Source organism: Trichosurus vulpecula, chromosome 8 (genome assembly GCF_011100635.1).
Source record: "Trichosurus vulpecula isolate mTriVul1 chromosome 8, mTriVul1.pri, whole genome shotgun sequence".
NCBI lineage: Eukaryota > Metazoa > Chordata > Mammalia > Diprotodontia > Phalangeridae > Trichosurus > Trichosurus vulpecula.
This window is the reverse complement of record NC_050580.1, coordinates 167225603-167246596: the sequence shown is the minus strand read 5'-3', so window position 1 is coordinate 167246596 and position 20994 is coordinate 167225603. Positions and strand designations below refer to the sequence as shown.

Sequence of the window (20994 nt, the reverse complement as noted above, 5' to 3'; positions counted from 1 at the left end):
CTTAACATGCTGAAAATTTGTCTTGTCTTTCCTAAAAATAGATACATTTTCTCCCTATCATTAATGGAACCATTATTTTCTTAATGTTTGAACTCAAAATTTTACATAAATTTTTTATTCCCTTCTCTCTTCCACCCGCCAAATCTAATGAACTAGGGAGGTTTGCTGATTTTCACTATATCTCTTTCACTTTTAAAATTGCTACCTTATTGCAAAGGTTTGTATCTCCTATCTAAATTATGTTGACATGCTTCCTACAGCAATATTCATGAAAGGCACATAGAAGCCATAATAAGAGTCCTATGGGTCTTATCTGGAGACTGAATTGATTCCAAATGGGTATATAGGAGCAGGTGGGAAGAATTGGAGAAACGACCTTCTGAAGTAGGCAGTTAAATGTTTCTGAAGACCCCACTGTTTTCCTCCTCAAGGACAGAAAACCCTACTTGGCAGACCATTCCTGATGAATAAACCCCTCAAGGAACATGAAGTCATACTGCATGAACTGACACTTCTGGGACAATTCTAATCAAGATCAAAGTACAATAAAAAGAAACTGTGCCCTGCAAAGCTATACAAGGTCAGCCTGCAATTCACAGGCTGAAATCTGGCAGAACACAATCCACAGAGCATCCCCCACAGAATGTCCCTCTTTTCCTTCAACAGTTAAGACTTTCTGGTCTTTAAAATTATGTTTAACTGCTACATGATGACTTTTGTGTAGCTACATAACTTACTTATATAAAAAAGAAATAAATGTTTACAAGGCCAACCAAAGAGAGAGAGATATGCTAGAAAAAAGAACTTCTACTGAATCCACTATCACGGGAAAGTATGGGATATCAAAGAGTTGTAAAAGGTACTTTGGTGGGGAGGGAATTAAAGTGAATGAAAGAAGGTAGATTTTTTTCTGATTTGGAAAAGAACTCAAAGGATAACTGCTCACTCTCTGTCTGCAGGAGGTAAACAGTTTATCCTAGAGGAGGCAATCTCTAGACAATTCTCTAAGACTCAGTTGCAGAGAAGATGATGATTTGCATCGGGAAGGAATTTCCTTATGAGGGAGTTCCCTGTATCATTAAAATCACAGGTCCAATCCCCATCCTTAATAAATGGACACTTTTGATGATGGTTGTTGCTACTTACACTTCTGTTTTCAAAGAAAGACCTCTGAGAATCTGAGTTGTTCTTTAATGTCTGCAAGATGCCTAAGTGCCCAAGCTAAAGGAACTTTTTACAAGACTCTTGGAACATGTGCCAAACATTTCCATGAAAAAAGCATCTCTAACAGTTCTGGTAGAAAATGCTGGCATAGAGAGAGCTAGGTGGTGCACTGAGTAGAGCACCAGCCCTAGAGTCAGGAGGACCTGAGTTTAAATCTGACCTCAGACACTTGACACATTTACTAGCTGTGTGACCTTAGGCAAGTCATTTAACCCCAATTGCCTTGCTGCCTTGCCTTCCCCCCTCAAAAAAAAAAGACAATGCTGGCATAGATTTTTTAAAGAGTAGCTTTGCTACTAATTATTGCAACATTCTTTTTATGGTTTACCTTGCCTCCAATTTTTCCTTATTCTAATCCATCCTACAAACAGCTACTAAAATTATCTTCCTTATTAAGTTAAAGCCCTACTCAAAAACCTACAGTAACTTACAACTAAGAAGAAAAAGGTTAGATTTTGGTGCTCAGCCAATTCTAGGAGGTCTTTACATGATGCATGTCACATAGAAGCTTCTCAATATAAGTTTAGCAAATGAATGAAATATTCATTTCAATGAACACTTATTAAGCACATACTCTCTACAAGGCCATTGTGCTATGCTCTGATGATACAAAGACAAAAATGAAATAGCTCCTAGCTTCAAGGATCTTCATTCTACTAAATATGTTTGTTTGGTAGGATTCTCGTTAGGTTGTACAAGACAACCTTAAGCCCTTCTCCCTTTCCTGCTAGAGTTATTACAGAGTTCTTTTATATTGATTCTATATTAAGTAGAAAGTAAGCTTCTTTTTAGCACCACTTCTTATAGAGGTTTTTTTTTCTTTTCTGTTCTAATAGTATCAATGGCTATTTTCTTTTTCTTCCCTTTATTGTTGATTCCTTGTTGAATTTATTGTTGACTTCTCTCATCTGGAAATTTGGGGAGTGCAAGAGAAATACAATAATCATGGCATTGGGAATAATCTCTGAGGAAAAAAAGTGTTGGCTGATGCATAAATAACCACGTTAGAAAAATAAAATACAAATAACTTTTATATAACTTATTTTTATAGTAATATAAACAAAATTGATTTTTTTTAAAAAGACAAGCCAAATTTTATATGGCACCTGGCAGGTTAGGAGTGAGAAAGGTTGAGACATGGGAAGTTATTTTAAAGAAAAGAACCATAAACTTCAAGATCAACTAACCTGTCATCTCTTTGGCCTGCTCAGAGATAAGATGGTTGAGTGTCTCTTTTTCTTTTTTCAGCAATGTATTTTCTTCCGTCAGATTTGATACCAGCTGTAAAATAAAACGATTAATGTTAATGTTTTAAAATGCCTATATCATCATGACAAATACATATATACTGGAATCAAAATTGAACAAATTATCCTTGAATTAAGAGTGGACACTTCATCTTAATCCTTTCCTCAAAGTAAGGAACTCCCAGACTGAAAACTTTACTTATAAAGAGTCGTATTTTTAATGAATGGACAGAGCATCCTGATAAGGTCTTAGAGGGAGTGACTAAAAACTGTTACATTATATTCACTGAAATTAATTTAGATATATTTACCAAGCTTAGTTGGTAGTTGATGCTGAATGTTAGTTTTTTAATAAAATTTTAAAAAACCCCAGAGATTTTCGTCTTGTGTAACTCAGCAAAGTATGAAGAGACCAAGGATGACTGTCTGTGTTACTAAAGGCCCCTGTGATCTGGAAAGTTGACATTTTGAAACAATACATGTATCACATCAAAAGCTGGAAGCATATCCAAAAGAAGTTTCTTTTATGACAAAGAGAAACTCTTTCTGATACTATACTGCTCCTTCCCTACTTTTCACAATGACACAAAAGACTCCCTATTCTTAACAACAACAAAAAAACCTCTCAGAGCTTATGATCCCCTCATTATCATCCTAGATCTCTCCTCTCCTCAGATAAACTGTTTGACAAAGTCAACTACAATCAGCATCTCCACTTCCTCTCTTATTTTTTTTAAATTATCTGCAACCTGTTTTCTGTCAACACTGCTCAGTTGAAGCTGCCCTCTCCTAAGTCAACAATAATCTCCAAATTTCCAGTTCTAAAGGCCTCTTCTCAAGCCTTGCCCTTCTTGAACTCCCTGTATCATTCGACACTGTCGATCTCTTTGTTCTCTTCTCTCTGAATTTACATGACTCTTCTTTCTTGGTTCTCTCCTACCGGTGTGACTCCTTCTCAGTTTCTTTGCTGTATTTTAACCCAGGTCATGTCCACTAGTGTTTGGTGTATCTCAAGGCTCGGTCCTGTGCCCTCTTCTCTTCTCCCTCTGTGTTATGTTGGTGATCTCATCAGATCTATATATTGAGCCCTCTTCTCCTAAACTCCTCTCCCATATCATATCAATTGCCTTTTGGACATCTCAAACCGAATATCATGCAGGCATCTAAAACTCTGTCCAAAACAGAATTATTTCTCATAAATCCTCCCTTCTCCCCAAATTTCCTACTACTGTTTAAGATACCACCAGATTCATAAAGATAACCCAGATTCATAACTTCAGTGTCATCCTTAACTCCTCTCTTATCTAGTTTACCCCATATATCCCATAGGTTGCCAACTCTTGTCATTTTTACCTTTACAACATTTCTTGTATACATACCCTTCTCTCCCCTCACACAGCCACCTAATTCAGGATAGGATTACCTATCACCTAGACCACTGCAATAGCTTTCTAACAGCTCTCTTTGCTTCAAGTCTCTCCCTACTCTAATACATTCTCACCTCAACATCATCTCCCACTGGCCTATTGATTTGCTCCAGTATTAAAAGTTAAGGTGGCCATTATTATTGACAATACCAATCTCTCTACTTCTTCCTTCAGTCCTAAACCCTTGCCACTTTGATTGTCCTTGCTCTCCCTTATTTTAACTTCTTATCTACTAGTTCCTTTCTCTGCCACTTAAAAATACCCAGATCTCCCCTAAAAACTTAAAAACCTTTTCCCAAAACAAAACAAACAAAAAACCAAAACAACTTCTACTTGACCATCACTAGCATCCCTTCAAGGTATCATCTTATATCTGTCTTCCCTTTTGTATCCAAATTCCTAGGGGGAAAAATGTCTATCAGTATTGTCTCCACTTTCTCACCTCCCAATCATTTCTCAGCCCCTTGTAATCTGGCTTCTATTCCCACTGTTAGACTGAAACTACTCTTCCAAGGTAACCAATGGTCTCTTTAATGCTAAATCCAATGGCCTTTTCTCAGTCCTCATCCTTCTTGACCCTTCTGACGTTGTCCACTCACTTCTGGATACCTTCTCCTCTCTGGGTTTTTTGCGACAGTGTTCAGTTGTGTGCCTCTTCCTACCTGACTGATCAGTGTGACTGATCCTTCTGTTTCCTTTACAGATTCATCTTCCTTATCTGGCCCCTAAGTGTCAGTGTGTACTAGTGCTCTGTCTTTGTCTCTACTCTTCTGTCTCTGCATTCTCTTTTGATGATTTGATCAGTGCCCTTGGATTCAATCATCATTTCTATGCAGAAGACTCAAAAATATACATATCAAACCCTCACCTTTCTCTTGAGCTCTAGTCCCTCATCTCCAATTATCTTCTGGACAGCTCTACCCCTATATTCTGCAACTCAACATGTGCAATACAGACGAATCTTTTCCCTTATACCCACTTTTCTTTCTATTCTCCCTGTATCTGTCCAGGGCACCACCATTCTTACCTAGTTTGCAACCTATGAGGTTGCAAATTATATACAATCAGGTACCAAGGCTTCTTGATTCTACCTCTTCAACATGTCTGGAATCAGTCCCTTTCTCTCTGCTCACACCACAATCTCCTTAAGTATAGGTCCTCACCATCTCTCATCTGGACAAATTCAATAGCATCCTAATTGGTCTCCCTTCATCTTTGTCTCTTGCTTCTCCAATTCATCCTCCAAAGATACCAAATTGATATTCCTATAGCACAGGTACAACCAGGTCACGTTTCTGCTCAAAAAGTTTCAGTGGCTCTCTACTGTCTCTTGGATAAAATACAAACTCCTGTGTCTGGCCTTCAAAACCTCCCACTATCTCGAGCCTTTTTCAGACTTTTAACACATATATGCCTCCCTCATATATGCCAATCAAACTTCCCATGATGTGACATTCCATGTCCCAATTCAATGCCTTTGCACAAGCTGTTCCCCATGCCTGGAATGTACTCCCTCCTCACTTCTGACCCTTAGAACCTGTAGATCCCTTAAAGGCTCAAGAGCCACCTTTTTCAAGAAATCTTTCTTGATTCCCCTTGTTGCTGGTGTCTCCTTTTCCCAAATAACTTGTGTGTATACATATATGTATCCCATATTTATTTTACATTTATTATATACATATATATCCCATATTTATTTATGTGTGAATGTATTTTATCCCCATAGCAAAACATAAGTTCCTTAAGGGCAGGCATTATATTATTTTTGTATCTGTATTGTCATTGCCTCAGGCATATAGCTGATATTTAATAAATGCTTGTTGAATTGATTTCATTTTTAAAGTCATTTATTTGTTTAAAACAAATGGAGAGGGGGGTATAAACAGAAGGGGAGAAGATAAATTTTATTTCAACCAGACTGTTTTGCTTAAAAGTATATGCACATTAAACAGGTGAGATGCTACAAAATCCTCAATTTCTTTTTTAAGTCTTGTTGATAATTTCTTAAATTGATTAATTAGGATGATTTTTACATATCTATCAACTAAAATAGATGTCACATGTCTATAACAGGCTACAAGCTGAATGACTGAATTGCATAAGATACAGGAAAATAAATACATATTTTAAAGAATAGAATTCACGAAGGAGATGAACTTATGGATGTTAATATATGATTATCCTTCAAAGTAAAACTATAAATATATTCCCATTTAATGAATTGGTCAACAGACAGCTGACGGTGCTTATTTTCAATAGGTATGGGCAAAAAAGACTAATATGTGTGCGTGTGTGTGTGTGTGTGTGATCTATCCCATACTGCAGATATGAAGAGTGTCCTCTAGTATATGTCTTTAAACTATTTTTGTAAAGTCTTTCCCTATTTGAAATGTTGTGCAAGTAGTCCCACTGAAGTCTTAAGCAAACACATACACTATTCCTTACTACCAAATGCCAGGTTGATATATCTAGCTGTCCACTGATAGCTATGCCACACCATTTCAGTATATCCTCAAAATAGTTCATCTGCTCTCTGTGCCTGAAGCTATCTTATTTCATTTGTCCATACTGAATCTTCTAGGAGAATCCGTCATTCTCTCTACATACAGATACCTCAATAAACAGCTGCTGTGATGAACATCACTTCAATTATAGAGAAGGTGAATGTTTCGGGAGCTCACTATCAGTTATTCTGTCAGATTAGGATCAACAGATGACAACCAAACTGTTCAAGCTGGTGGTATCAGCATTACAAGTGAAATCTATTTTTCGGAATCATTTAAGAGCTCAGGACATATTACTTAAGTTTGGTCTGGAGTTTAATGCTGTGCTGGTTCTGTACTCTGTATATCCACCCTTGAAGGCCATGTATGATATGCTGATTGGACTTTTAATTAGAGAATGTAAATGTATTATTTCTGACTTATTGCTTATAATGTTTGTAGACTGTTATGCTGCAAGAGTTTTTTTTGAAAGTATAGTCTTACATATGATTTCCTAGGTCCCTTGTTGTATACCTGAGCATAAACTAAGCAATAATGGATTTCTCTCCCTTTGCAATAGGGCATAAGTCAGACAGAGTACATCTACTCTGATGAAGGTAAAACTCTACTTTCACCTATAGTGCTGATTACTTTCACCTATCATGATGACAAAAGTTGCTTTGTAGCTTCCAGACCCCAGGTCTAACAAATGCTTTTTCCAGGTCCATGAATGCCATGGAAGTCTTGATTATATTTGCTTAACTTTTCCTTTATCTAATATAAAGCAGATATTCATGCTGTGTTGCATTCTAAATTGCCATTATTCTGAGTGCATGTAACTGATGATGTTCAATAGCCAGTACAAGAAGACTCTAGTTAACATTTTGCCAGCAGTAGTGATCAGGAAGATATCATGACAGCTGTCCATGTCAACTCTCTATTTTTCACTTTTAAGTAGTAAAACCAGTTGGGCATCTAAAATATCATGCCATTTACTTAGCTTTCCATTCGCTAAAAAGAAGAGCCTTTATAGACATTTAAATACTACTTCCCACACCATACCTGAAAATCCCAGAAGACATACTATTCATTTCTAGAATTTTATAATTCATCATGTTTACAACAGCAATGGGAGCATCTTCAAAAGCTGAACCGAAAGCCATGCCTGTCTAGGTTTTTCTAGCTTCATAGAACTTTGTTCTCAATGATGGCAGATTCGGACTCTTTGCATTTTAACTTGATCTGCAGCTCTCAGTGCAAGATGATACTAGTATCCCTCTTGTATGGGTCATGAGCATTTGCTGGGTATTGACAATACATTTAAGCCTGCTTTGCTAAAAGTAGTTTCTTAAGCATCACAATCTAAATGGAGGAACCAGGTGAGTTATACTGAATTTCATTCTGATGAGAACATTATCATAAAGAGAAAGACCCAGTACTAAGTTAATAATTTTCTTCTAAAAATACCTGTACCTGTCTCTGCTACCATTATTTAAAAGGCTCTACTAAAATGTCTAAAGCTATTCATAAGGTGAGAAATGCCCACGGAGTACCAATAAACGGTACTGAGACAATAAGATTTTTATCTGTGCTTGGACAGCAATGGCTAAAGTAGAACAAAGCAAAAAGTCAACAAGTGCCCTTTGTAGGGAGTAGCAGTAGATAGTAAGTTAGTTCTTACCTGCTCTGTTTCTTTTTTGTACTTGTCTGCCCACTCCTCAATTGTTTTTTTCTCTGACTGAGTTCGTTCCAAGTCTTTCCGGAGCTTGGCGATTTCTTCTTGGAGACTGAGGACCCGACTAGTGGCAATCTTCGCTTCCTCCTCACTAAGCTGAAGGCGACCCAGATCACTACGTAGTTTCTCAGTCTCTGAGGTATATGTCCCCTCTAGGGTGGTCAGCTTCTCAAGTAGGCATTTATACTCTTTGTTCTTTGCATTAGTAGCGGCAAAAATAAATAAGAAAAAAACAGAGAGATGGAAAAATGAAGGAAGGAAGGTAGGAAGGAGAACGAAAAAGAAAGAAAATAAAATATCACATCAATTATTTTTCAGAAAGCCAGTGTTCACAATTATCCAAGGAAGTAGCTAGTACACTTTTTCCTAACTCAACACTGGCATTGGGATGTCAATTAAAGCAAGCATTTTCTGATCACTGCTTTACTTTGTTCCCCTAAGCATTTATGTATTCCATTAATAAAAATCAAGCTTTATACTTGTTAATAGTTTACTCTGTAATTGGTCTCAAGTAGTTTGAAATATTTTCCCTCCAATTAAACCTAGGTTCCTGAAAAGGGATTTTTTTCTCTGATTTTTCTTACATATTCTCCCACAATAGCAGATAAAGTGGTTAGAACAGAGTAGACACTGTACAGTAATTCACTGGTTCTTTTGTTTACATTTTCTAGGTAATATTTTAAATGTAATTAAATTTTTTAAAAAATCTCCTTGGGAAGATAAATCCATCTCTTTTGTTACACATGTTAGAACTTTGAAGTTATCCTAACCAAATACAATGGAACCTTCAATTTCGTTCAAAAAAAATTATCGATACTAGTGTTCCATAAGTAGGGACTTGAGGCTTTATTAATATCTTTGCAATTAAAATATACTAATTTAAAGAATTTCAAGAGGAATAATTTTGACACTTCATAAAGAAACACGTATGCATCTTTCCATTTAATAAATTTAAAAAGGTAGATTAAAAATGATGCAATATTAGCCTTTAAGTATAGCTTAACCTTACTTCTTCCTCTAAGGAAAATATGTTTTCTTCCCCCACCCATGTAGATAACTGAGTACAGAGCCCTTAGGAACCCTATAAACATTTGGTGGTTAGATGAATAAATGAGAAAATATACACAAATGGATTTTAGGGAAGAATGTGAAAAAGAAACTATTGCTACAGTATAACCAAAAAATGTGTGACTGAAGAGATGAGGAAGCACAGATCTTCCAACAGGTAAAGCCCAATCAAAATGTCTAAATGTGGTTATAATAAATTCACACGTTTTTCTCTGCCTTCTTTGACACAAATCTAAAAAGAAGAAGAACCCAAAATGTGCTTGAATGATAAAGCAAATTGTTTATGGTAACTAGTCAGTTACCATAGCAACCAACAACCTATGGAATGGGTGTTACTGAATGGCACTTGCATTGATTACTGGTTGTCACTAAATCTGCTGCCATCACTAGCACCTCTCATTTTTCTCTTCCACTCTCTCCCTCCTTTGCCTTCCTATGTTCTTTATTTTTACGCTCGTTTTCATCCTCTTGTTTCGATCCTATGCCTTTGCCCTGCTGGGACACCTGGGAGCACTGCTCTTCCTGTCTAGTGGCAATCAGGACCAAAAAAGCCTCCTGGGGATTGCTGAAGCTCACGGCCTGGTAAGGGACTGCCACTACTGCTGCTAGTCCTGGGCTGCCCCAACACTGTCCAATGGTATCATCTGGTAGGAGGCAAGTAATGAGAGAGTCATGGGAAGGGGAGTGAGGGGGGTAGAAGGTGGCAAAGGAAGTAGTCACTGTAGCACAGACTGAGGGAGAAAAGAGAGTCGAATCTTCTTTACTTTGAATGCAACCATTTCTCAGGTTTCCAAATCTAACACTCAAGGGAACCATAGAAAATTTCCTCCCCTGAGACATGCCCAGTATGCTGAGGAAAGCCAGAAGGGCCTAGTTAACTTCTGGTTTGTCTGGGAGGGCAGGAAGAAACTTAACAGTACAGTGACTTTTACTGTTGCCTTGCATAGACAGACAGAGAGGGAGAGAGAGAGAGAAAGGGAGGGGGGAGAGGAAGAGACTGGAGAACCTTTGACTAAATGCTTCCTGTGCAAAGCAACGGCAACAACAACAAAATACAAAACAAAAAATATCTTGAGAAAAAGAATGAAAAATTACTCTTTGAAACACAGAATGAAAAATTGCTCTGGACCCTGGTATGTTCACGGCCTGTCTTTCTGTGAAAAGACCCTATCGAAGAAGGGGAACAAGTAAATTAATAGCAGACCGAGTAGTACAAAAGGGACAAGAGTAGTAGGAACATTAAAAGAAAAAACCCAAGGCAGCTTAATTTTTTCCCCTTCCCAATAGTTTTCTGTTGTTGACCATTTCCCCCCAATGTAGTAGCAGTAGCACAACCCTGAGAATAAGCTTCAGTTCTAACTTGGTGAAACCTGCAGGAAGATCTAGTCCTAGGGCTCTTTCAGCATCTCTAGACACATTCTGAGTCAGTGACACTCAGTCCTATCCTTCTTCCTGTATTCTCCAATTTTATCAACTATAGAAAATCAGTGCTTAGTAGCATCATCAATTTGGAGAAATGAGAGTTTCAGCAATAACAGCTATGGTGTGGGTGGTTAAGAGACAACAAAAGAAAGCACACAAGGGTAAAGACTGTATATGATGCTAACACTGATGTCTTGAACTCAAAATGTGGAAACCTAAGCATAGATATGGAGCAAGAAGTGACCTTAGAAGCTCTCTAATCTAACCCAACTCAGTTTATAGATGAGGAAGCTGAGGCTTAGAGTTAAGTGACTTGCTCAAGGTCACCTAGGCAGTAAGCAGCAGAGCTGAGGCTCAAAACTATATCCTCTGACAACAAATACAAAATTCTTTCTTCTGCACAAAATTAGGAAAATAGAATCTGAAGCTTTATCAGGGTTTAGCAATTAGGTAATGGCAACGACCTCCCCAATGCGAAGGGAGCTTTTTGGGGGGCTTCCCTTCATCCAGGTTCCCTCCAACCTAGGGTGTCAGGAGGAAGAGGCTACGTTTGCTTAGATTTTGCTCAGGGCCTACTACTCTCTCAATGGTACTCTAAAATGTTCAAACTTTGACAAGCCAAATTCAATTCAACTTCCTGTCTCTGTTACTAATTAGCAAGCCAAAGATCCCTTTGTCTCTCATTTTTCTCATCTGGAAAACGAAGATAATGCTTGGCTTACCTACTTCACAGATGTTATGACAACAGCTTCCGTCTGTTTAAAGGAGATACAAAAGCCAGGCCTGCCAACACCTGATGGGCCACTCAAAGTCGACAGTGCTAACAAATCTGGACACTCTTTGATGTGCTTCCTATCTTACTCCTAGTAAGCCTCCTGGAAATAATTTTCTGCTTCATTACATTAAATAACTTTTCCATCCATTAACTTCACGATTTTTAGCTTCTAGTTGTTAGAATACAGAGATAAAATCAAATGATGGCATTGAAATTCCAGTTGACAGCGATATTTTTAACCTTAGCTACTTGGCTAAACATGGTACCCCCCCAAATACATCTTTTTCTTCACATCGAGGTCAAGTGGAAGTGACCTGTACTTACTTACCTGTTCATCAACTTTCCGCTGCAGCTGCATAATCTTGTTTTCCATACCAATGTGCAGCTTCTTGTAGCGCTCAACAGAGCGAGCCTCAATCTTCAGCTTCTTCAGCTCTCGTTTGGCCATCATTCGTCGGAAACAACACTGCAGGTAGACGATGGCCTTCAGGCACCTTTTGTAGCGCAGCCGAGCCAACCAGCCACGCACCTGCTTCTGGATGATGATGGCCTTATGTTCACGGAGGATCTGCAAAACAAGACAAATGTGAAGCAACACCATACCCTAGGGTCCACCTGGTTCATAGCAATAATGCATTCATTTGATGAACTGGAGGGGCAGGAGACACATGAAACGTGAGTTATTATGTGCTGATAGCATATGCAGGCATGAAAACATTTTTAAAAGATAGGTTGAGAGTTTAAATAAGGATATACATTCTATTTCTGCAAATAAGATCTATGGATATAGACAAAGCAATGACATCTTTATGGTGTTTTTAATAATAAAAGCAAGGTATAGTATGATCAGGGAAGGAAAGCTAAAATAGAAAGGAATAACTCAATCTTAACATCTGCTTCTTATTGTTGGATGATTCTTTTTAGTCTCCTGTTATTGGCTGACACTCAAATTAACAAAACTTGGCATCCAAAGAATCACCTGCTACTGAAGGTGCAGATTTCCCCACCATTAATATTACCATTACTTGACAATGTTTTATAATAATGGCTAGCATTTTTATAGCACTTTGCAAATATTATCTAATTTTGTCCTCAAGACAACCATGGGAGATAGGTTTTATTCTCATCCCCATTATGTAAATAAAGACTGGATACCAATGGGAGGGTTTTTAAAGTCTACTGGGGGACTTTTTCTGGTATAAAACAGGAACTCATATTGATCATCCTTGAGAAAATCTCCCCTAATAGGGTTTTACCAGCACTTTACCAAATGCAGCTATAATCAGTTTGTGGCATCCTAAAGTAGGAGGAACAAAGACACAAAGAAATTTTATAAAACACCTATCAAAAACTAGACAGATAAACAGGAAACGAAGAACAAAATTAGATCTTTAATACTTATAACACAATTTTTATGTTACCTTACATTCTTAAAAATCCATCATGATGTTCAAGTGAACTTTCCAGCATTTAAAGCTGTCCAATAATCAAACTTCCCATTACTAGAGAAATTCAAGCAAAATCTGGATGGCTACCTGTCAAGGTCATTGTAGAAAGAGTGTATATACTGTGTGAAAAGCTTAAAAAAAAGTTAATCTGGATGTTCTCTAAGGTCCCTACAAAATCTAAGATTCTATGAAATCACTTTCTCAGTATATAAACTATTTTCTAAATGAATTTTTGATCATTTGACCTTAAGAATAACCTTACTTTTCCTTCTACTGTTCAGTGCCCAGAAAGTTCTATGGTTGCCTAATATTATTATTACTGGACACCTGTCATGTGAGAATGTCAAAATGTACAACGCCGTTTAAAGTAGCAATTCAAATATAACAGTTTAGTGGAAGCAATGTATTCCTGTGCTTAGATTTATACAAGAGAAACAATGAAAAAAATATAATACTCTGGTTCTGTTGGAAAGAATTAGCCAATATCTAAAATGGGGTGGAGACAAAATGGCAGAGTACAAGCAGTAACCCAGATGAACTCTCCCAACATTCTTTCCCAAACAACTTTAAAATAACTCCTCAAATCAAATTTTGAAGCAGCAGAACCACAAAAGGTGATAGTGAGACATCTTTCCAGTGTAAGACAACTTAGAAGGTTGGAAAGAAAGATCTGTGACATCACAGTGGGAGCCAGGCAGGAGCACACATGGAGACAGCACCAGTGGCAAGCCTTGGAGGCAGTCATGACAGTGGCCATGGCAGCAGCAGCAGCAGCTTCAGGAGCTCTCAGCTCAGAGCCAGGAATAGAGTCAGAAAGCTGGTCATAAACAGAATACAGGGGACAGTTTGCTGTCACTGGGTGTAGCTGGCACTGACTGGCAACTCTACCACCCAAAAGCAGTTCTGGATCACAATTCTAGAGGAGTGCTTGTGATTGGTCACCGGACATTAGGGGCTCCGGTCACAGGTTCAGACTGGTGAGGAGAACTAGCATTTGCAGCCACAGGACAGCAAGGGACCCTGTCACAGTTCCAGGGCCAAGAGGAGCACTAGAACTTACAGCTGCAAAAGAGCAGGGGCCTTTCTGGGTAAACACCAGAGTATGGACTAGAAGAACAGTGACCATACCTTTCCCCCTTTCTCACCATCTTGGAAGCAACAAAAAGTTTCAGACCTCAAAAACTATTTCTGAAAACAACAGCACAAAAAAGCCTGAAGTTTGGGACAGTGCCTCCCCACCCCAGGTAAACAGAGCCTAACTTTAACATAAAGTTCAGAAATAGGCTGGAAAAATGGGTAAACTACAACAACAAAAGAACTTGACCATAAAAACTACTACGGTGGCAGGGCAAACCAAGACATAAGAGAAGACAACAATGTAAAAACAGCTATGAGCAAAGCCCCCAAAGGAAAATGCTAATTGGACCCAGGTAGAATAAGAATTCCTGGAAAGATGAAGAAAGTGATGAGTGGTAAAGAAAAAAATGGGAAAAGAAATGAGAGTCATGTAAGAAAATTATGAAAGAAAAACTAACAACTTGGTAAAAGAGGCACATAAAAATATTGAAGAAAATAATGCCTTAAAAACCATGATTGGCCTAATGGTAAAAGGCACAAAAATTCACTGAAGAAAAGAACTCCTTACAAAGCTTAAGAGGTCAAATGGAAAAGGAGCTACAAAATTCACTGAAGAAAAAGATCCTTAGAAAGCAGAATTGGCCAAATGGAAAAGGAAGTATAAAAGCTCACTTAGGAAAACAATTCCTTAAAATTAAAATTGGGCAGGTGCAATCTAATAACTCTATGAGATATCAAGAAACAATAAAACAATGTCAAAAGAATGAAAAAAATAGAACATGTGAAATATCTCATTGAAAAAACAACTGACCTAGAAAACAGATCCAGGAGAGAGAATATAAGAATTATTGGACTACTTGAATGCCATGAATGCCAAGAAAGAGCCTACACATCACATTTTAAAAAATTATAACAGAAAAGTGCCCTGATATCTTAGATCAGGAAAGAGCTGAAAGAATTCACCAATTGCCTTCTGAAAGAGATGCCAAAACAAAAACTACGAGGACTATGACAACCAAATTGCAGAGTTTCCAGATCAAGGGGAAAATACTTCAGGCAGCCAGAAAGTAACTATTCAAATATCATGGAGCCACAGTCAGAATCACACATGATTTAGCAGCTTCCATGTTAAAGGACTGGAGGACTTGGAATATGCTACTCTGGAAGGCAAAGGAACTAGGATTACAGTAAAGACTAACTTACCCAGCAAAACTGAGTGTAAAAAAATTTTCAGGGGAAAAAATGGAAATTTAAGAAGTAGAGAACTTTCAAACATTTTGATGGAAAGACCAGAGCTGAATAGAAAATATGACTTTCAAATGTAGTACTTAAGAGAAGCATAAAAAGGTAAATACAAAAGAATAATTATGAGATTCTATAAAGTTAAACTGTTTACATTCCTGTGTGGGAAAATGATACATGTAACTCCCAAGCACTTTAACATAAATAGAGCAGATATAAGGAGTCTACATAAAGGGAATGGGTGTGAGTTGATTATGTTTAGATGATCTCTTTAAAACAAAAAAATGAACGGGTGAGAAAGAGGAATTCAGTGGGAGAAGGGGGAAGGAAGAGGTAGCATAGGGAAATTTCTCACTTTAAAAAAAAGGCAAATGAGGAAGAAAGCACAGGGAGAAATGTAGAAGTAGAGGGGTACGAAGGTAGGCAATAGTTGAACCTATCATTGGAATTGGTTCAAAAAGGGAAGAAAAAAATGCACACGCGCACATGCACACACACACACACACACACACACACACACACACACACACACACACTCTCAGTTGGGTATAGAAACCTACCTTATCCAATAAGGAAAGAGGAGGGGAAAGGTATAAGAGATATGGGGGGGGGGGTGAAACAAGGGGAGAATGACAAAAGGAAGGGCAGATTAAGGGAGGCAGTGGTCAGAAGCAAAACAGACTTTTGAGGAGGGACAGAATAAAAAGAGAAAAAGATAAATGGAAGAAAATAGAATGAAGGGGAAATACAGTTGTAATCATAACTGTGAATGTGAATGGGATGAGCTCATCCATAAAACAGAAATGGATAGCAGAATAGATCAGAAACCAGAAGCCAATAATATGTTGTTTATAAAAGACGTACTTCAAGCAAAAAGACACATGTAGAGTTAAAAAAAATGGCTGGAACTGAATCTATTATACTTCAGATGAAGTAAAAAAGGCAAGGGGAGCAATCGTGATTTCAGACAAAGCAAAAGTAGAAATAGACCTTCTTAAAAGAGATCATCAGGGAAACTATATTTTGCTAAAAGCTACCATAGACAATAAAGCAATATTAAAAAATTGAGAGCGAATTTTCTCTGATAAAAGCCTCATTTCTCAAATATATAGGGAATTGTGTCCAACTTATAAAAATAAGAGCCATTATCTAATTGACAAATGGTCAAAGGACATGAACAGGCAGTTTTCAGAAGAAGAAATCAAAGCTATATACAGTCATATAAAAAAATGCTCTAAATCAGTATTGATTAGAGAAACATAAATTAAAACAACTCCCAGGAACCGCCTCACACCTACCAAAAATGACAAATGCTGGAAGGAATGAGGGAAAACAGGTACACCAATAAAGTGTTGGTGGAGTTGTGAACTGTTCTAATCATTCTGGAGAACAATTCAGAACTTATGCCCAAAGGGCTTTAAATTTTGCATACCCTTTGATCCAGCAATACTACAACTGTATTCCAAAGAGATGAAAGGGAAAAGGGAAAGGATCTAAATGTACAAAAATATTTATAATGGGTCCCTTCATGCTGGCAAAGAATTGAAAATTGAGGGAATGCTCATCAGCTGGGGAATGGCAGACCAAATTGTAGCATGTGATTGTGATGGAATACTATTTTGCTATAAGAAATGATGAGAGAGGTAGTTTCAGGAAAAAAAAAACATAGCAAGACCTATACGAAGTGATGCAAAGGGAAGTAAGAACTGGGAGAACACTGCGTATAGTAGCAACAATGTTGTAATGAAGATGATTTGTGAAAGACTTGGCTAATCTGATCAATACCATGATCCAAGGTGATTCCAAAGGACTCATGATGAAAAAATGCTATCCAACTCCAGAGAGAGAAGTGGTGAACTCTGAATGCAAATTGAAGTATAATTTTCTCGCTTTATTTTTCTTGATTTTTTTAATATGGCTAATATGGAAATATTTTTGTATTATTTCACATGTATAATCAATATAATTGTTTGCCTTTGGGGGGGAAGGAAGGAAAAGAATTTAGAACTCACAATTTAACAAGAAAAGAAGGTTAAAAATAAATAATAAATTTTAAAAATAAAAAAATAAAATGCAAAAGTAAAATTACCCCAAATGCTTCTAAGTAGAAAGCTCATGGCAAAAATTACCCTGTTTTAAAAGCAGCTTTCCAATAAATTTAGTCTCATGGTTTTTTGGTGTCTGTTTTCAATCATATGAACTCACTGTGATTTACACTGTTGTTATATCAGGCATTATAAGCCTCTTACTAAATATAATCTTGGTGAACTGCACTTATGTGACCAGCAAACAAATATGAGGCAACAATAAAAAAATAGTTTTTCAAGCTTTAAACCTCAAAGAATTGGAAAGCAATTAATGCCCATTTCCCTAGTCTCATTTCCTTTCCCCATTTCTGCCTCTCATTTAACTTGAAATGATTATCTTCACTTCAGTAATGTTAGTTGAAAGTAAACACTGCAATCTGCATTTCATTTTCACTAGAGTCAGTTGAAGGCCATTTGTTTTCCCCTCAAGTCTCCAGAAACCACCATAGAAAACATATAACCTAAAATAGCTGGGTAAAATAATAATCTTGTGACTGTACAGAACACACAGGTAGGAACTTCCTGACTCATCATCTTCTACCTACATTATATTTCTAACTTAATTTGTCCCTACATAACACTGTAGCTGAGCAATTCAACTCAGAAATAACTTTCAAACTAAAGGTGCTGCTCCCTGTCAGATGCTGCTGGGGAGAAGCCAGCAATCCTGAGACAAGAAAGAAAAGGAATTAGCTGGAGGTGGTTCCAAAGCATCATTTCCTTAAGGAGGGCTTATTTGTTTTTTAAAGGCAAAAGTATGTCTTAAGTAACTTTCCAAGGCAAGCATAATGATACATGGAAACAGTTCCAAAGTAACCAAAGCAACTTTAGGAGGAAAGGGAAAATAACCAAAGAATGACTCTCATTAAATTACTTTAGACACAGCTATAATATATATTCCTACAAACCTTAGAAAGTAAATGGGCTTCACTTCCTAGGGAATCTAAAAAGAGTGGGTAGAGGGCTTTTCAGATCTTTATCACAGTCACAATAACAGGGAAACCTCCTGGGGGGGTGGCTATGGAAAATGGAATTGTCCCAGAAATCATCTCTGAAGATATAGATGAAATGCATAAATTTGGGTAAAGGAAAAAGGGAGGAGAGAGCTACATTTAGCTTTGCCATTGCTCTCGGGTTAAATATGCCAATCTCCTCTAATCTCTCCATGTTTCTCCTCCTCATCCCACCCTCCCCCCAGTCCCAGGCCTTAAAGTAAACCCAGAATATACTCTGGGCATAATCAATAATGAGTAATTATAACTAGAGTATTATTTTTTGATACTTTTGCACTGGACTCCAGTACCACATTTGAGTTCTTAAAATTAAGTAATATATTGTTTTTGATATAGTTTACAATCCATTATCTCCCTTACATACATTTCAGCCACATAAGGCAAGTTGTTTCCTAGTCTATATTTGTGATTTTTTTCCCTTATTAAGTAAAATCTGTACTTATCTAGGCTGAATTTCATTCTGTTAGCTCTTACTACTTGGTTCAATTTACCAAGGCCTTTTAACCGTGACCTTCCTCTCCTAGCCTGCACAACTCAATGATATAGTTTCATTCTATCATTATAATTGATGATGATGATACTTAAGATGAAAGCCAGTTTCCACCTCAATCCCACTACATGGCTATGTCTCCAAACCCCCAAAATCCCTATGAATGACTCTCTAATAGTCATGCACATACTGTCCTATTTGTATAGTCATTTTCCAATTTATTACTGAATTCATAGAGTGATTACATTTATCACTTCCCTTCTGACCAACCAGATTCATCATTCTGGTAGAGACTGAGAGTAAGATTTATTTGATTCTACTTTATTTATGTCTATTCTCACTTGATATCAAATTATTCGATCAGTATTGTTTAAGGCAGGGCTGTCCAACTTTAGGTTTTCATTGAAACAACAGACAAAAACATATTATGACTTGCCATTTTAGTGAGAGCATTTATGTAAATCTATGCTTGTAGGTGGGCCGCATACATTGAATTGTAGGCCATGTTTTGGACAGCCCTGGTCATCTGCCAGACTATATCCCTCTCAGGCAAAAGATACTTGTGGGCCCATCTTCTAGACTAGGGAAAAGAGATGTCAGATTTTTCCTATGTACTTTTTTTAAAACATATGTTAAATTTATATAAGATTGGATCCCTAAATTTTTAAATTGGTGTTCCTCTCTAAAAGTATGCCCTCTGTGGGTAGAGATAACGTCTGCAATGCACTCTGGTATTTTGGCCAGTGCATAGAATTCCATGGACATTCAATAATTATTAATTACAAGAACGCTCAAGGATTTTGAACAGAGCTGCTTACCTTACGATATCTACTCCTGGCCATGTAACCTCGTAAGTAAGACTGGAGAACGATAGTGGCTGCCCGTTTGACTTGGTACCTCTTTCGAGCCACATACATGCGCCAGTACTTCTGAATGACGGTGGCTGCATTGGTTCTGCGCAGAAACTTGGCGTAGCTGTTCAAAATAAGTAATGATAGTGTCAGTAATTAAAAATACTCAGACATTCATGTCATGTGGCCTCTCAGAAGTGTAAGGTTTTCTATGGGATATTACTGACACACGTGTGTGTGTACATGTGTATATATATGTGTGTTTGTGTGTGTATAAATAAAGTTCTGGAATCGGATGATCAGATTCATAGTGGAAAGGCAGCTTGCCACCTATACCAACTCTTCTTTTACAGATGAGAAAACCAAGACCCAGAGAAGTATCTTGCCTAAGAGGGTCAGTAGTATAATTAATGTGTAAATCAGGGCTCTCTAAGTCCAAATTCCTTGCTCCTTCCTCAGTGCCACAAATAATATGCAAATAAACAGACATAATCTATTCAGTCATTACTATATATTGATATATTATTCTATTTTATTAAGCTAGTCTTAGCACCATATATGGTCTCAAAAAAAATGTTCCTTAATCAGCTCTTGCTGCATAAATTCTGGATGTAATCTATTCAGTCATTAATATACACTGATATACTATTCTATTTTACTAAGCTTGTTTAGCACCATATATGGTCTCAAAAAAATGTTTACTAATCAGCTGTTGCTGCAAAAATTCAACTGTGTTTTCCCCCCGCTAAGGATTGTCTCATCTAGAATCTGACTGACACATACAGTTTCTTTTTCAGGATCCCCCCAACTCACTTCTCTAGAAGACACTTCAATGGAATCATTACTAACTTGACCATGATAATACGCAACTTTTTGCACCCAAACTTGGTTTCTTTGCTTTCTTTAAACTCTTAAGAAGAGATAGGAGATGAGCAACTCTAAGACATTCTGGTCCAGAGAATGAAACTCCCCACAGCACCTGTATGACATGGCCTTACAGTTTTAGAAAGAAGTTTGCATTCTCAATTTACTTTGAACTAAAAAATTTTCACACTCTTGTATGAAAATATTCCATAGCATGATGGCTATTCTTCATAATCTGCTCACGTGAAAACAAGATGTTGAATACAGCATCTTTTCAATATATTCAAGTTCAAAAGAATATACTGTAAGTGCACCTATATTTCACTTTCACAAAGCAAAAGTGCATTGTGAAAGCAACAACCACTAACTGTGAGACTACTGCTAGATTTAATGTTAACAAGAATGGGAGTGATTATTAATTTATTTTTAAAATACTGTGTACATCCAACCAACGTGGACTATGTACCTACTATATGCAAAGTGCATGTTATGGGCATGTCTTTTTAAGATATGAAAACCAAACAGATGGTGGAATTTGATA

At 37.2% G+C, this 20994-nt stretch overlaps 1 protein-coding gene across 3 annotated transcripts in view; it reads right to left on the bottom strand.

Annotated features, from left to right (window-relative positions):
• Positions 1–20994, bottom strand: part of MYO5A (myosin VA) — a 232181-nt gene that overhangs the window by 55024 nt on the left and 156163 nt on the right. For all 3 annotated transcript variants that reach the window (XM_036734147.1, XM_036734144.1, XM_036734145.1), the window contains exons 20-23: positions 19557–19713; positions 11710–11949; positions 8063–8311; positions 2412–2505 (exon numbers count right to left, since the gene is read on the bottom strand). In XM_036734147.1, the coding sequence (XP_036590042.1) occupies positions 2412–2505; positions 8063–8311; positions 11710–11949; positions 19557–19713 (740 nt within the window). The remainder of the gene's footprint in view (positions 1–2411; positions 2506–8062; positions 8312–11709; positions 11950–19556; positions 19714–20994) is intronic.